Below are 18,114 nucleotides of genomic sequence, written 5' to 3'. Positions count from 1 at the left end.
CTGAACTGTTATTCCCCATTTTTTGGGCGGACCTGAAACATGGCTCAGTGACTGGAGCCATTGTCCCCAAACACTATAAAAGCCCCACGAACCGACCCACGAAAAACACTGCCTGCCCCTCCCCTCACTCCCTAACAGTCGGTTATGAACGTACCTTAAGCGACTCTGTCAGTCCAAATCAGCCCAGCAGTTCACTTCAGCTCACTTCAGGTCCAACAACCTGAAACAGAAGAAAGAAAACACATCCTGTCACCGTCCTCTGGTGGCTCAGACATGTCTGGACATGGACATCTGACCTGGGTGTGTTTGTTGTAACTGTGCACGCACACAAGTGAACAGCATGACAGAGTTTTAGGAAACTTTGATTACATCAGATGAACAGTATAGAGGCGTTTTATGTTTTTTTTTTATCTGTTCACTTAAGTTGCTTTGGAGATTCTGCAGTGCTGTTTTCCTGTGAAACTCCAGCAGTGTTTTGTGCAAAAAAAACTAAATCTGACCTTCAGTTGGTGTTAGGGTGAGTAGATAATGATTGATAATGATGAAGTTTCATATTTGGGTATTAATTTAGAGGAGTATGGTGACTAAGTAAGGGAGTGAGAGCACTTCCACAGTTTTTGTAGAATGACTTATTAATCATATATTGTTTTGTTGTGTTCATTCTTTAAAAGGCAGCAGAATGCAGGAAACAAAGTCTCTGAAACTCTTTCTTTGGTATTGATACCCTATTTTTGAGGTCTAAAGGTTGGCAAGTATGGGTGTTGATCTCGTATTTGTGGCGCCAGTAGTATTGGGGGCAGGGGGAAATCGAAAGTGAGATAGAAATGCGGCAGAGCTGAGTGCGTGTTCTCGTGTGTGTGCGCGCGCATGTGTGTGTGTGGGTGGGCCTCGATGGGGCAGCCCCTAAACTCCAAGAGGAAGAGGGGAGTAAAATGTAGTCTTTGTGATGTCTCTATCACTCAATCGCGGCACTGGAGTTCCCAACACTGCTCTTTGTGTGATGAACTGACCAGCGACCACAGCAGAACAACAGCACCTTATCAGGGCTCGTAGCTTTGTGTGCTCCTTCTCAGCGCGCACACACACACACACACACACACACAGCACCCGATTAAAAAAAACAAAACAACAACAATAAAAAAAAAAAGAGGAAACTGAGTGTGTATTCTTGATTAGCTTATTCTTTGGACTACGCACTATATGGTTCAGTACCCTTGACATCAAAAGGCCAAGAGAACAGAGGAGGAGAGGGGAAGGAAAAGAGAAGAGGGCAAGGCTTTTGTGTCTCCAGTCCTGAGAGCTCATTCTCTAATGAGGCCTCGTCAGCAACGCACGGCAGCTTTGTTACACAACTGTGTGTGTCTGTTGCCGTGTGTGTGTATGGCATCTTATCGACCCATCTGATTTAAAAAAAAAAAAAAACAAGACCCCCAAAACACACACACACACACACACACACACATACACACACACACACACACACACACACACACACACACACACACACACACACACACTTCTGTGAGACTTCATCTGCCAGTGTGATCTTATTCAGACTAAGTGTTCTCGCCAAGGGCCTTGAAATTTCACTGAAAAGCTGTTTTTGAACTTATCTAGGAGTCAGCCAGGTGCTGGTAAATAAAAGCGAGGCAGGCTAGAAAAAAAAATACAGTATAAAAAGTTGTTGGAACTAAGTGCAAATCTGTGCATGTTTTAAGTTCAGGAGTTTGAATTGTGTGGGATTTTTTTTGTTTTGGAGGTCACTTGCAAGGGGAAGCTCTTTGTCAGACTGACTGAAGAGGGATTTTTGGATTAATTGACAGCTCTGGTTGTTATTGACAACTGCTCTGAATTTGCAGTTTCTAAGCTCTGGACAAAATATCCAACCTGCAGTAGTTCAGTCTTTGACATCTTTAATACGTCGTTATTGAGACATTTGTTCCTTTAAATCTGGTGGTCTAGTATGGAAGCCCATTTCTGCCAGTGTGGTGGGAAAAAAACAATCCTGTAAGTCTTTATAATGAGAAACTTTCTCAAAATAATGAGTTAGTACCTCAAAATACAGAGAAACCTTCACAAAGTAAGGACTATTCAACTCAAAATAATGAGAAACATGCCTGAAAGTTTTTTTTTGTCAAAATAATGACTTGTCTCAAAATAATGAGAAGTTTTCCTCGAAATAATGATATATTATTACAAAATAATGACTTACTTATCTCAGAATAATAAGTCAGTATCTCAAAATAATGAGAACATTTCTCCCCAAAAATAAGTTATCTTGAAACAATGAGACATTTCTCCAAAATGATGAGTTAGTATCTCAAAATAATGAGAATTTTTCTCAAAATAATGAGTTTCTGCCCTAAAAATAATCAGAAACTTTCTCGAAACAATCACTTAGCAAAATAAAAATGATTTTTTTTCTCAAAATAATGACAAGCTTTCTTGAAATAATGACTTACTTATCTCAGAATGATGACATAGCATCTCAAAATAATGAGAATTTGTCCCCAAATAATAAGTTATCTTCAAATAATTACTTAATATCTCAAAATAATTAGAATTTTCCCAAAATAATGTCTTTCTGTCTCAAAATAATGAGGATTTTTTTCTCAAAATAATGACGTTATTACAAAATAATGAAAAAACTTTCTCAAAATAATGACTTATCACAAAGTAATGACTTAGTGTTGCCAAAAGAGAGAAACTTTCTCCTAACATTGAGTTAGTATCTCTGAATAGCCGGTCTAACTCATTATTTTGAGATGCCATGTTGTTATTTTGAGAGTCTTTCATCATGTTGTCGTACTAAGTCATTATTTTGTGAGGTTCTTTTGAGGAGGTTTCTCATAATGACTTCCAGGATCTTTTGTTTTTTTCATCACATTGGTGGAAATGGGCTTCCTTATATGGACCACAGCTTCGGCTCTTCGTCTCAGTCCAGTGAAAGACACACTTGTTGCTGTGAGGACAGAACAAAACAGAAGAAACGTGTGTTTTCTCATCTTTCCTCGCTCTATAGGCGGGAGGCGCATCACAGATCTCAGCTTGTTGAGTCTGACAAGAGAAAATGTTTGCTCATTTATGATCAGTATAGAACCACATATACTGAGCACTCAGTGTGTGGTCAGCAAATGATCACTCCATCAGCCAGCACATAACTGACTGATGGTCTTTGTCTCCATGTCATATGTCACACTTTGAATTTGAGCACTTCTGATCACACTGGATCAATACATGACACTGAGCTTGTGACACCACCTGATAATGTGGCTTGTGTTCTCAAACGCACACAACTCAATAACAGAGTCGATGCCGAGCGCAGACTCAAAATGGACCCTAGACACGGATGGCGGATGCACATGCGGTTCTGTTTACTCTACATGTGTTCACACGTGTGCAGTCGGTGCGTATGGTTCTTGTTACGCTCTCCTCAATCTCCTCGCTGACGTGGGCTGATGATGACATGTAAGTCATGCTCGCCCTTACAGCTATGCAGACAGAGCTTCTCACCCAGAAAGCACGAGCACACGTTTTACAAGGGGCAGAACGTTTGTTTATGGGTTCTTTTGTGCGGTTTCATGTTGGTCCAATGTTTGTGTACTATAAAGCGGGTATCACTTTGCAATAAGGGTCCTTTAGTTAACCTTAGTTAATGTTTAATAAGCATAAACTCACATTTAATTAATAGTTAACTAATGTGTCTAATCATTTATTAATGGTGTTCATCTTAACCTTGGCAGTAATTCATATATTAGTTGATGCTTAATAAGCATGCACTCACAGTTAATTAATAGTTAATTAATGTTTGTATTAATTTTTACTAATGTTGTTCGTGTTAACCAGCATTAATTCATACAGTAATTATTAATTGTTCATAAATGTGGTATAAAAATTAGATAATACTGTATTAAGCATTAACTAACTGTTAATTAATGCTGTAGGAAGCACTATATAACTGTTAACAAATGTCTATAGACTTAATTAACTGTTAATAAGAAATCAGTATAGATGGAACTAATGTTAAAAGGATAATTATAAACTATAACTAATGTATGAAATGCCATAGTTAACATGAACATTATTAGTAAATGATTATTAGACACATTAGTTAACTATTAATTGGCTGTGAATTAATGCTTATTAAGCATTACCTAATGTTACTTAACGGACCCTTATTGTAACGTGTTACAACAAAGCAAAAATATGACATAATGAATGAAGAACATGTGACCAGTATTATCTTTGTAGTCTGGTGGTCTTCATCGTCTCACATATTTTCTGTATGGAGGACTATTAGGACCAGGCATAAGGAGAAAAATTAGAGGAGGTAGATTTTTTAAAATGTTGAGTTTTGAGAATAAAGTCATGTTGTTTGAAGAAAGAAAAAGTCAAAATGTTGTTCCATCTTAATTTTCGACATTTTGATTTTATTCTTTTGAGTTATTTTTTCTTATGCCTGGTACTGATACTTTATTCCCATCATTTCAGCTTTGTTCTTGAAATGCAAAATAGGAAAACTCATCTTCCTCTCATTTTTTCCCTCATGCCAGGCCCTAATACTGTTACACACAGCAGGATCACAAAGTACAAATGAAATTAATTCCTCCTCCATTTTTCTCTACAGTGAAATTTCATAGCTTCTGCTTCCTGTTACGCTTACATTTTATATGCAAAAGCCCTGGAACAATGGCCGAATTCTGCACGGATGTTCCACGGAAGTCCAATTATCAAGGCTGAGTAAAATGCATATAAAAATTGTTATATAAAAAAAAAGTATTGTTCAGGACACACTATCAAAGGCAAATACATCCTAACCCATTTGCATTCAACCCAGTTAACCTGCTGCACTTCCTTCTACATCTCCATGTTGAAAATATTGTCAGACCGCAGATAGATCTTCGAAGTGAAGCTGCTGACATGAGGCCTCAGATAAGGGTGTTTGACATGAAACGTTTTGTCATAATTATATTGTCACGGAAGCAGGGCAACTCAGGTAAAACAAAAAGTTAGCATTTTCTTTATTTGATCAATAAGCGTCACAATATTCTGAATCATTTATGATAAATTACAGTTTATAACAGCCCAGTGTGGCATTTGATTTCTTTTCTGACTCAAAAATTTTTAAAAAGTCAGGATTCAATCAGAATCCTAAAAAACCTTGTTTGCACCACGGCTCTGTTGTTAGTCTGACCTGGCTTTCCTCGTACATACACACATATCCAGGAAACCATAACTGATGATAAAGATTAATTATTAGAGACACTATCACACCAGTTAGTGTGCTGACGATGGATTAGCCTCACGCGTCAGGGCTGTGGGGACAGCTACCTGCAGCAGTATGCAGCTAATGTACAGTGGAATTCAAAGATACTGGCATACCTAAAGCCGAGGCAAAGAATGTTTCTAACATGGTGTTCTTATGGTTTCCTCCAGTAAAATAAAACCATATCCCCTGTGGTAAGTCATAATTATGAGATAAAATGTCAAAATTATGGGATAAAATGTCAATTATGAGAGAAAAGGTCAAAATTATTGTATAAAATGTCAATTATGAAATAAAAAAGTGGAAATTATAAGATAAAACTTCAATTTGGGGATAAAAGGTCAAAATTATTGGATTAACAAATCATCATTATGTGATAAAAATCAAAATCAATTGTTAGATTTAAAAGTTGAAATTATTAGATAAAAAGTCAATTATAAGATAAAAAAAAGTTGAAATTATGAGATTAAATGTCAAAATTATCGGATATAAAGGTATAATTATGAGTGAAAAAGTTGAAATTGTGGGATAAAACATCAATTATGAAAAAAACAGTTGAAATTATTAGATAAAAAAGTTGAACTTGTGAGATAAAAAGTCATAATTATATTGCCACAGAAGAAGGGCAACTGTCCAACTATAAATAAAAACAAGCGGAAAACAAAATTCAAAGATGTGCAGAGCAAAAGAGTTTGTATTTTCTTAATTTGATCAAGGAGAGTCACAAGTTTTCTGGCTCAACAATTATTTATAAAAAGTCAGGATTTAATAAGAATCAAGAAACACATCAATAAATACTTTTTAGTGTTTTAATGATTCAGTAATTTTCTTCACTTCTTAATGTAAAAATTCTGGAGCAGCAGCCTTTTTCTGCTTTGTTGTCTCCATGTTACCTTGTTTCACCTTTGCACCATGGCTCTTTTATTAGTCTGACCTGGCTTTCCTCTCACATACACACATATCCAGGAAACCATAACCGATGATAAAGCTGATTTGTTAGCGATATTATCACACCTGTTGGTTATCTGACGATGGATTGGCCTCGCGCGCGTCGGGACTGCGGTGACGGTTACCTGCAGCCGAATGCTAAGTATGCAAATGAGGCCTCCGTACGGTGGGATTTGAAGAGGCCCTTTGTACTTCCCCTCTTGAGAGGAGAGACGGGGGCAGGGGGGGAGGGAGGGGTGTGTGTGTGTGTGTGTGTGTGTGTGTGTGTGTGTGTGTGTGTTGGGGGGGGGGGGGGGGGTGAGAGGGTGTGGGAGGTGAGGGGGGGTCAGAGGTAACTGAAGAGTAGAAAAGACAGGCGCTACTCGTGAGAGGGAGAGACAGTCAGGATGACTTGTGTCAGCAGCTCTGTTCCAGTCAGGGAGCGCTGCTGGTTGTCCTCGCGTCCACTCCTGCCCACCAGGTCAGTACACAGAACTACAGGCTAGACGGAGGGACGGGCAAGTGTCTTCTTTTAATTGCAGTTTTTAGACTGTTAGAAGCTGTTTACTGTAAATCTTTGTCCTCTTTTCACTGACATGTTTCAGCAGCTGTGCAAGGTTTAACTTGGCTCGCAATTTTATGGAAAATGGAGCCCGACCCGACCGATTAATCCGTCAACGGATGTTAATTAATGGATATTATTGGCCCGATATCAGCCTGTCACAGATACATCAGTCTATATCAGTATTTGCATATATACGCTGTCCTACATGAAAACTTTTTAAGCAGAATATAACGCACCCTTAAAAATTTAACTGATTAAAAATGTATTAATCAATAATTATTCATTAGTCTAAAATGGCTGTAATTGCAATCATTTTTTTCTGGTGGAACCATTTGTTCAATGAGGAAACTTAAAATGAAACGAATATTAAGAAGACAATGAGAAAAAAAATGAAAACAAGAAAAAAAACATGAGTTTTGTATCTTATTAATTATTAATGATTATCTGATTGATCACTGTTAAGAAGTTAATGAATTAAAAATGTAATGATTTATTAATCATCAAGTGATAGTCCAAAAATGGCAGTAATTGCAATCTTTTTGTCTGGAATCTGGAGTCATTTGTTGAATTTTGTAAGTTTTTGTAAGTTTTGTATCTTATTGATTATTAATGATTAGTTAATTGTTAGGGTTTTCAATGATCAGTTAAGGAAAATGCAGAAAATCTGTAACTCTTCCAAATTATTTTATTTGATAGCTTTATTGGCAACCTTTTATGTATATTTGATCCCTTTCCTTAATTCAGATTTAACATTAATGATTTCATTAAAAATGCTGGTGCAAGTTTCGGTGTCCTGTAGGGCTGCAGTGAATGATGAGTTTTATCACAGATTGATCTGTGGGTTAGTTTCTTGATTAACTGATTAGTTGTTTGATCTACAAATGGTGAAATTTCCCAAAGCCTAATCTGACGTCCTCTAACGTCACTTAAATATTATTATTCAGTTCACTGTCATGGAGGAGTGGAGAAACCAGGAAATCTTCACACCGGAGAACCTATAATCAGAGAATCTTGATGGATTTTCTTACAGAATAGTTGGTGATGAATTTAATAATTGATTAATAATCGCTTAATTGTTGAAGCTTTAATGCCCCGAATTCATTTTGGACAAAAATCTCCACTGTTAAACGTTCCTCCTCCACTACGTCTCTGTCAGTGCTGACCACTTTTGATTGATCCTTGCAAAAATGTGCATCTATGTATGTCTTCCATTGTCTGTATGTTTAATTCTGTATAAAGAACACTGGCTGTTATCAAGGGTTTTTTCACTCCCTAATATCTGTATCGGCATCAGCCCCAAAAATCCAGTATCAGTCAGGCTCTAATGAAAAATGCTTATCTGTCCCAGCAAAACAACATCTCTTACTGAGTTTCAATCAAAGGAGAAGATGCAGATTTAGAGAACGCGCGTGAGTCACAGCCAGTTAAAAAAAAAAAAAAAAAAGGGTTGACACGATATGCAGCGTCTTTCAGTGGTGTTTCGCTTGCCGTGCACAGCCCGAGCCAGGTCCTGTGGGCAGACAGGCACTAGCTGGCACAGAGCGATGCTTTATTTTATCATCCCTAAGCAAACACTGCTAACTGTGAAACATTTCCCCAAACATTTGTTTATGCATCGGTTCACACTTGTCTTAACACGACTGCACAGCAGGTTTGGAAACTTATCGTAAGAGCTCTGTCACCGCCGAACTGGCTGTGAGAACTTTTCTTTGCAAATGGTTCTCATTCAGGCAGTAAGTGCGATGTGGAAATATGCAAAGATCTGCATGTGAGATATTTTACATTAGCCTCTTTTGTTTTCTTAGATAGACTGTTGCGCTCGAGCCAGCTGACTGATTTTCTGTGTTCCCGTACGTTCCTGCAGGGAACCTTCTGCCATTACAGCTGTCAGTCTCAGGGTTGACAATGAGAACGTCTTTATTTGTTTATCACCATGCAAACCTCTTTAGATGTCTAACACTTTATCCTGCTGCTCTCAACTGCTGAGACTGGCTCGCAGCACTCTCTCTCTCTGTCTATTGTGCGCTCTCTGCTATTCTGCCTCGGGCGCTAGTTGGAGAGCGACAAGGACGATATAAACCCAACAAGCTGCTCCTGTTGGGAGGGGGAAGAAAAACACTGAGAGAAAGAATACGAAAACAAAGGAAGAGAAGAGAAGAAAAGAAAGGGAGAACAACAGAAGGGATATGCATTGCCAATCCCCCGGGGGGGAAATGTTAGGTTTTACGTGTTACAACTTGTTGGGTAACTGAAGGTTTTGTGTGAAGTGATTCTTGTGTCGTGGGAAGTGTAAGGTTTCAGTGTTGTCAGCGCTCAAAGGAGAGGAGCTGATTTTTATCGGAGGACGGAGGCATGTTCCCTCCATCCGCTGTCATCCTCCATCGCCTCCCTCTCCACTGCAACAGGAGCATTCAGTTCACAGCGGGGGACGGGACAAGTGTGGCTCTGTAACAGCACAGCCATTACCCTGGTCGGACCGACAGCGAGCCACAATGGGCTTCTTTAAAAGGTTCAGTTCACCCAAATCACAAAAAACCCTTCCCTGCTTACTCTAGTTTTATCTAGCCATGCATATACTGTACTTTCAGGTTTTATTTTCCAAATTTAAAAGTCTTCCTCTGGGTATTTTCCATAACAGAACTATGGACAAACAGATGGGTAGGATTGTAAACTCTGTTTTATCAAGAGACAACTTACATTTGGTTTTCAGGACTTTCCCAGAAACAAGGCAGTAAAACTGTTTCCACCCAAAGTACCCAGAACATTTAGTTCCAGGAACTACTTTTCAAGGAACCAAAATGTCCTTCATCCCACCGCTGTCTGTGTTTAAACTACAGTCCAAAGACCTGCAAAGATTAAGCAATTTAGTCTGCTGATGTATGAACAAGCAGTGGCTGTTTTTACACATCATTTTTGTGAGCAGCTATACAACAAAGATGATGCCATATATTAGGTTTCTTCTGTAACTCTGTGTTGATATGTTGTAAGTAGAATGAACAAAAAACAGGTTAAACTGATTTGCTGCTGATGATTTTTTAAAATGGTGGCTGAAATAAAAGCTGCTTTTTGACCAATCAGGCATGTTCAGTATTGCAAGTGCCACACAAAGTTCCTGTACTTTTAGCATTATTATGCTATAGCGTTTTTAGCATTTTTACATTTAGTAAAAATGGGGGTTATTAGCAGGATTACAATTTTGAAATACATTTTAAAAAACAGACTGATAAACTACCATGTGTGGTGTGCACACATTACAACACTTATCAAGTTGTACAACACCACTCCAGTCTCATGGAAACCAGCTAATCTGGCAGTTCCCAGCCTTGAAAAAATGTTTTTACTAGGTGGAAATCTTGCCATTATCTTCAACATCTAATTTAAAGAAATATTTACAGGTAAGACCAACCACTAATGTTAACTATACAGACCAAACGCTAACTTTAGCTACACAGACCAAACACTGACTTTAGCTACACAGATGAATGCTAACTTTAGCTACACAGACCAGCAGCTAACATTAGCTACACAGATGAAACACTAACTTCAGCTACACAGACCAAATGCTAAGTTAAGCTACACAAACAAATGCTAACTTTAGCTACACAAACCAGCGGCTAATGTTAGCAACACAGACCAACTGCTAACTTTAGCGATACAGAACAACCACTAAGTTAGAGGTGATCCAAAAGTAACAGAAAGTAATCAAGTTGCATTACTTTAATATCGTTATACTTGGATTAGTTTACTGACAGTTTTTTTTTTTTCTTTACAGGTAATTAGTAATTGTGTCAGAATACATTTTCAAAGTAAGCAGCCCTGCTTATTAGGAACAATTCACTACACAGTACAAAGCAGTAAAGAGGAAGATGAGTTGGAAAAAAGCCCGGTGCAACTGCCATGATATGGACACAGTTCAGGTTGAAAAAGTCAGACAACAAACAGAAAACACTCATCTACAAATCACACAACAGTGGTTATAAGTGGTGGAAACACCTGACAAAAGGTTTTGTACTTTTGCAGTTATTATTCAAGTTTTGAAGAGTAAATGTTCTTAAATACCTCTATAGTAAATGAAATAATGTGCTGATAATACACTTCAGAGTACAGTAATAGTTGTCATGCAGTTCTCATATCAGTGCTTTACCCCTGCAGGAGAATTTGGCGGAACTTTAAAGATATATATGCCATTACCGTTCATATTTTAAATTATACAGCAATATAAATATGATTGACTATCACTGTTGTATTTTCTGCATCACATTAAAATAATCTGGGCAACGGGATGCTTTTGGAAAAAGGCAGGGTCCTGTTTTGAGGCCAATAAATGATGTGATATCGAATCACTTTATAGACTCTGATACCTGATCCAGCATTTTAGACTCTATAGGAGGAATTTCCCACACTGGTCTCAGTACCACAACAACCCTAGTTGTTAATATAAAAAAAACAGTTTAATGCAGCTTTTGTTGCATTTGTTTCCAGTGCATGTTCACTTGTCTTTTAGTAATTTCCTAGAAACAGTTATCAGAATGGCCATTGTGTAAGGATGCAGATCACATCACATCATTGATTTGCATCGAAAGCATTGGTTGAGCTCAACTCATCACAGAGAGAGAGTCATTCGCTCCATTCTGTATATTTTTATTGTAAGAAAAGTGTTGCAGAAGTCTCTAAAAGTAGTTTTCGGTCACTTTGTTCTACTTAGCTTACCTCGACAGCTGCTCTGAGGTCTGCTTTTATTGTGATTTCTTTAGCGGCATGTGGTGTGTACCTATAAAAACTGAACAACACTGTAGGTGGTCGGAAAACAGCCCTCAATCAGATAACCCCGTGGGCAGCCAGTGCTATTCAAATCATGCCACACACACACACCACATACATACATACATAGATTCATACATGAGGTCAGGTTCCACATGGGTGCAGTCAGCTGCTGATAAGCTAAGTGTGTTTAAGTAGACGAGACCGATGTGGAGCGCGGCGATAACCTTGACTGGTTTGCATTGTTCTAGGTAAAGACGCTGTAGGCATTGTTTGAACAAAAAAAACAACCTTTGTGCTTGTAAAACACACAGGCACCTTGACGCATTCTTCGCTGTCAACGGCAGATTCCGTGCATACCTCCGTGCACACACACTCACACACACACACACACAGAGGCGTGTGAAAGCCACCTGTGGCAGCTCCACAGGCCAGCCTCTGTGGAACGTGGAGGGGGAGACCCAGGAATAACTTCCAGCGTGGGACAAAACTCTGTGTGTTGCCACTGCCGACCCGATGCCCCCCGCCGCCCTACCACCCACCCACCCCACAATCAACCCCTTGCCGATACGGACGGCGGCTGCTGCAGCGTTGGCTAAACAGTTTCCAACTTCTCCATCCTCATTCCTTCCTAACACTCAGCAAAACCACACACCACACCTGAAAATAGCAATCAGACAGGGTTAGGCTGATACAGATACTTGCGGGTTGAAAGTTGCCGTTAGCTGATATTATATTATTCCAAGATGACACAAATCAGTGTTGGAAAGAACACTTAGATTATGTGACAGTAAAATTAAAGAACAAAAAAAAATCCCTGTTTTTAGACCTGAAAACAAAATCCTGACTCAAAACACACACACACACACACACACACACACACACACACACACACTCTCTCTCTCTCTCTCTCTCTCTCTCTCTCTCTCTCTCTCTCTCTCTCTCTCTCTCTCTCTCTCTCTCTCTCTCATACGCACATGAAATAACTGAATGTGATATCGTATTCAAAGTCAACAGTAGTCAAGCAGGTGGCATCATTTGAGTGTGAGTGCTGCTGTTCCCCCTGCTTGCAGCTGTATTTAATGTGCTACAGGGCTTTTATAGTCACCATCAGCTGAGTGAAAATGGTTTTATTATGATTCAGAGTTTGAATACACACACACAGGTATGACTACACACACATTCACACATAATTTGTGCAGGTTTAGAGCTTTGGCAGACAGGTGGCTTGGTGCTGAAATGCAGTAACAACAGTATTTTGCATTTGGCAGCATGCTGGCAGTTTTTTTTCTTTCTTTTTTTTTTTTAATGTTCCCTGGTTATAAAACAGAACCATGCCAGATTCCATGAAGCATGAAGCTCAGCTGGCTCTCCTTGCTGGTGAAAGGTGCACACCTGGATCCAGTGCCAACAGGCACTGAACAGAAAGTGACAGGCGACGAGAACTGTGTGTAAAAGTTTATTTTAAGAAAATCTAGTAGGTCTAGCTTTTTCCTGATTGCACAATTAATCGCAATTGCAATAAAATCGCAATATGGCCAAGTGCAATATCCAAATCACAGAACCAGAACCAAATCGCAATTTTTTTGAAAAAGTAATAATGTGAGAAAACAGCATTATAATGAGGTATCAATGCAGCATAGATTACCTGCCCTAAAAATCTTGTTCTCCAACAAAACAAAACATGTTTGTTTGGTTCAGACCTCAATAAATATCACATCATCATGATTTTGATAGTTTTTTTTCAGTCGACATGAAAATTATAGTGCAAAACTGATCATTTCCAATAATCGTATCAGTCAAAACAATGTCAATACGACTTTTTTATCAAATCGTGCAGCACTAATTGTTAGTTAGAATATAATTATAATTATAATAATTAATTATATAATTATAATTCATTGTAGTGGAATCATTAAATTATGATACCATTTTATAGTTTTACAAGTTGAATTTAATGAAAAACTAACTTATGTTTTTCTTCTTTTATGGGTGAGGATCTTTGTCCGATGTAATGAATTACACTGGGACACAGTTTAATGCATAAAACAATAATTTTGACTATTTTAAATGTAACTTTGCAGCTATTTGCCATTTAGTCTGATATATCTTTAGTGCAAGAAATTTAGCAAAATCACAATATGGCTTTCTGTAATTTTCAAATTGTACAAAGTGCAATATTTGTTAAAGGCAAAATGTGTGACAACTTGTAAATGAGTGAATGTCATGAGGCAGAGATCAGATTCTACAGATCTGAAAAAAAAAACATCTTCATTTGGTACAGATTCCTGCAAAAAAAGAAAAAGAAAAAGAAAAAAAAATCACACCACAGACATTTTAACATATTTTTCAAACAGCATAGGAATAATGATGTTCTGTTTGGTTGTACTGGGTAGTTAAAATAATGAAAGTAAAAGTCATAGCAGAAAAACAAGAGGCCATAATAACACCCAGCAACACCAGTAACAGTGAATGGGTAAAAGTGGTGTGATTCATACTGCCATAGTGGTACATCTTTTATAGCAAGTCTTATATTTTCATTTTTGATTAATCTGTTGATCATTTTCTCTATTAGTCAATTAGTTGTTTGGTCCAGGAAAAGTCAGAAAATGGTTGATGATTAGTGTTTCTCAAAGGTCACAACCCAGAGATATTCAGTTTACTGTCATAGAGGAGTGAAGAAACCAGAAAATATTTACATTTGAAAAGAAAAAATGACTCAAAATGACTAATCCAAATAGTTGGTGATTAATTTGATAGTTAATAACTAATCTGATTGATTAATTGTTGTATCGTTGTATCTTTTCTTGCAGATGAGTCTCTGTTGTTTCATATATCATTTTACAGATTAAAATCTATGGCAGTTGTATGTAGAAAATGTGTTTCCATTTAATTGCAACTGCAGCAGCAGTTGACGTAGTGGATGAAGGAGTTTACTGGGGAGTTTTCAGTAGAAATTAAAGGTATACTGTGGAATTTTTGACCATTAGTGGTGCTATGGAGCAATGTTTTGATAAGGGGTCCAGGTTTTGTTTGTATCATGTTCTCTGCTAGCAAACACATAAGGGTCTGATACCATTTTTTCTTCTTTCCTGATACCGAATCCAATATCTGAACTTTGTGTATCAGCTGATATTGAGTTCTGGTCAGATAGCAGTGTGTAAAAAAAAAAAAAAAAAAGAACAGCTGTATACTATTATAGAAGTGATATGATTGCTATCATTGAGCTATCATTATGACAGATGTTTTTTTGCATACAGGATGCTGCTGTGAAGTAGCAGGGTCTCATTCGGGGCTAAAATTACATGTTATCAGATTGGAGCATAGACTTTGTGTACTCGCTGACACTCAGTCCAGCATTTTAGGTTGTATCAGAGGCGTTTTCAGGGTTTCCCCTCAGTGTGTCGCAAGCCAGTGTGTCGCAAGCCTGGTGTCCCCCCCCCGCCCCCCCCGCTGGGCCTAAGCGTTGGGGAATTTTATTTTGGGGGTGTATCTTTAAGATTTTTTCTAATGTCAGGCCCTATAAAATCTTTTGTTATGGTTTTTCTCAATCCTGCAGTTCCACCTGTGACCATGTTATATCATTAACTTGACTATTATTAAATTATTTCCAAGACTGGTAAGGCTGGTGTAATTTGCCAGTGCACCAGCTAAAGACCAGGACTACAACATGTAAACAATTCAGGCTTCAAACCAACAATCATATTTGCATTTGAGGAAGGAAATACACTGAACATGTTTGTTAGGCCTCAAGGATACGCACAATGTGGTTTGGTGAGAGACAAAGAAGGTAAACAAAACTGTTTACTTACAAGAAAACACTGCACCTTTAATTCTAAGAAGGTTTTCAGAGCAGAAGAACAATAGGTTGATTGTGTTCAGCTGTCACCTAAAAATACAATCAGAGTGTGTTAAATTGTGTGACTTGCTGGAGCTTCAGTCCACCTCCTGAGCTCTTGTCACTCTTGTTTTGAAGAGTTTTTTTTTTGTGTGTTGCCCTGCTTGATCCTTTGATGCATCACTTCCTGTGTGGAGAAGATCTCCAGCAGTGACCACAGAGATCAAATTAATTGCATCTCACTTTGTAGATTTGCAATTTAGGCTCTTGACTTACATTTATTGGTGCAGCTTTAAACACACACACATGCACACACACACACACACACTCACGTGCATATACATCAGTGAGGTTTGGGGCCTTGGACCCTGGCAGACAGGTGGCTTTGTTCAGAATCACAGTATGCAGGCTGGGAGAGCTGGGTGAAGTGGAGGGGGGCTCTAATCATTATTATGCTTTCCGCAGAACGGTGGCGCTCCGCATTTTTTTGCTGTGTTCCCGAGTTGGTCGGCACATTCCGCTGGCATTGTTATCCGGCCTGTTTCCTGCGGCCGGCGGCTTTTGTCAGCCTCTCCCCCATTGTCCCGGCTTCCTTTGTTCCCCAGCTCCAACAATGGCTTTTTTTCTGCCTCTTAATATATATGTGCACTTTTTGCCCTTGTGTGTTCTGTTTGTTTTGTTCTGCTGTCTGCTGTGTTTTTCTTTCCTCCTGCTGCAGAGCTGGGAAATAAAACACACACACACACACACACACACACACACACACACACACACACACACACACACACACACACAAGCCTGAGTTGATATGTTCAGGTTCACTGTGGTTCAAACCTCTCTCACTCAACCTGTCCTCTCCTCCTTTCTCTCCTTCTCTCCCTCGCTGAGGCGTTGTCTGCCTCCCTCCCCTATAACCTCCTCTTATTCACTGTCTCACACACACACACACACACACACACACACACTCAGACAATAAGCCTGGCTGCGACTTTAGTTTGTGGTAGTACAACCACCATCTAACCCTTGACCTTGACTTTAGCAGTGACCTATAACAGCGGTTTGCTATTGATGTCATGAAACAAACATGGAAAGAGACACTTCAGACCCCAGAGACCCCCCATGTGAAGGGATTTGGGCTGTATTTTCATACTAAATTACAATAAAGTAAATTCCTACTGTAAACAGAGGCAAAACCAAGTGTGACATCACCCACTGGTTTGTAAACTCCTATTTTGAAGCCTCCAGTTTGGCATTATGGGGGTCGGGGATGGGCCAGTGCAGTACTGAGTATTGGTAGCAGTCCGATACTGGCCAAAATGACTGGATCATACACTGGAGAAAATCTTATACAATCCATTTGCCTAAGCTATCACATAAATGCTTCACTAAACATTACGCAACATGCCATAGAGAGAAAAATATGGCAAGCCGCAACGATTACACAAAATTTCTTTTAATTTTGAATGTTGCTGTTCAATCAAAATGCTGCAAAAGTTTTATGCGTGGGTAGTACATAAATAGGACTTTTTATTTGAAAATTTACAGCAGTGTTCATTTTACTGAAGACCATATGGAGAAGAACTGCAATGTCGGTCTGTCGGTTGGCTGATCCTTCACTTTGGACCAGACTGAAAAATCTCAGTAACTATTGGATGGGTTGCTTTGAACATTTGCAAATATGTTCATGGTCCCCAGAGGATGATTTGATAATCCTTGGCATTTGCAGTTCAGAGTGAAATACCTTGGCAACTACTGGACAGATTGCCGTGAATTTTTCTACAGATAATCACAGTCCCTAGAGGATAAGTTTTAATGACCTTAGTGATCCTTTGCACTTACTCAGTGGAATATCTCAACGTTGACAACTTTGGTGGACATGCATTGCCCCCAGAGGATAACAGTTTAATTTCCTTAACTTTTCATCTAGTGCCATTATCAGGACAAAAATTACAGCTTGTCCAGTACTTTGGTTTATGACAAGTACCTGCAAAACTTGATATTCCCATCAGCCTCAGTTACACTTTGTGTCTAGTGCAGATCAAACACTGCGATCACGCTAATGTGATAAACTAAGATTGTGACCTTGATAAACATTTAGCCCAAAGCACCCCTATTCCTAAGTACAACCTCCCAGAGCCAGAAGCGTGGTCTCACTGTTTTGTCATGCCCAATGAATCAGTCAGCTCTTTCCCATAAACTGTTCCTCAGCTTTTTCATCTTGCAAAGTAAATCTGAAACAGACTGATATGGAGATGAACACATGCGGAATGTAAATTGTCTTGTCTTGATCTCTACTCGGTGCAGTGATGATATCAACTACCAAATAAAATATTGGCATGGCAAGCGCCCAAACCGCACCACTCCCAAATGGCGCCTGGATTTATGTGTTCTGTTTGTCTTTCAACAGAATGGTTGAGCCTAGCCCTCCAGCGCTGCACCTCCACTCTGGCGGGGATGTCAGCATGGCGGGTGTTGGTGTCAAAGTAGAGCAGGAGGAGTCCGGCACAGGAGGCGGAGCCATCACCAATGCTGAACCTCTTAAGACGTCTCCCTCACGGGATTGGTCAGGGAATCATCCACTGGAGGCCCGCCAACTGACCCCACCGCTCTCCTGCTCCCCTTCGGTAAGGATGTCACAAAAGGCATGTCAGAGCAAGAACTGTTTTCGACAGGTGTTTTAGGAAATGTGGGAAGTCAAACATGTACACTTTCTTATTCTGCTCTATGCAAGAGTGTTAGGGCCAGGCATAAAGAAAA

General features: G+C 39.1%; 1 protein-coding gene across 6 annotated transcripts in view; it reads left to right on the top strand.

Moving 5' to 3' along the window:
- sox13 (SRY-box transcription factor 13) overlaps window positions 1–18,114 on the top strand; it is a 72,120-nt gene that overhangs the window by 25,597 nt on the left and 28,409 nt on the right. For 4 of the 6 annotated variants that reach the window (XM_084727212.1, XM_084727185.1, XM_084727177.1 and 1 more), the window contains exons 1-2: window positions 6,561–6,674; window positions 17,765–17,981. In XM_084727212.1, coding sequence (XP_084583338.1) covers window positions 6,601–6,674; window positions 17,765–17,981 — 291 coding nt within the window. In that variant the 5' untranslated portion in view covers window positions 6,561–6,600. Of the gene's footprint in view, window positions 1–6,560; window positions 6,675–17,764; window positions 17,982–18,114 lie in introns of those variants that run through there. The other 2 variants (XM_084727204.1, XM_084727195.1) reach the window with 1 other exon arrangement.

This window comes from Lutjanus erythropterus, chromosome 2 (assembly GCF_056507025.1).
Source record: "Lutjanus erythropterus isolate fLutEry1 chromosome 2, fLutEry1.hap2, whole genome shotgun sequence".
NCBI lineage: Eukaryota > Metazoa > Chordata > Actinopteri > Lutjaniformes > Lutjanidae > Lutjanus > Lutjanus erythropterus.
Note: the sequence above shows the minus strand (reverse complement) of the source record. Positions and strands in the feature narration are given on the sequence as shown.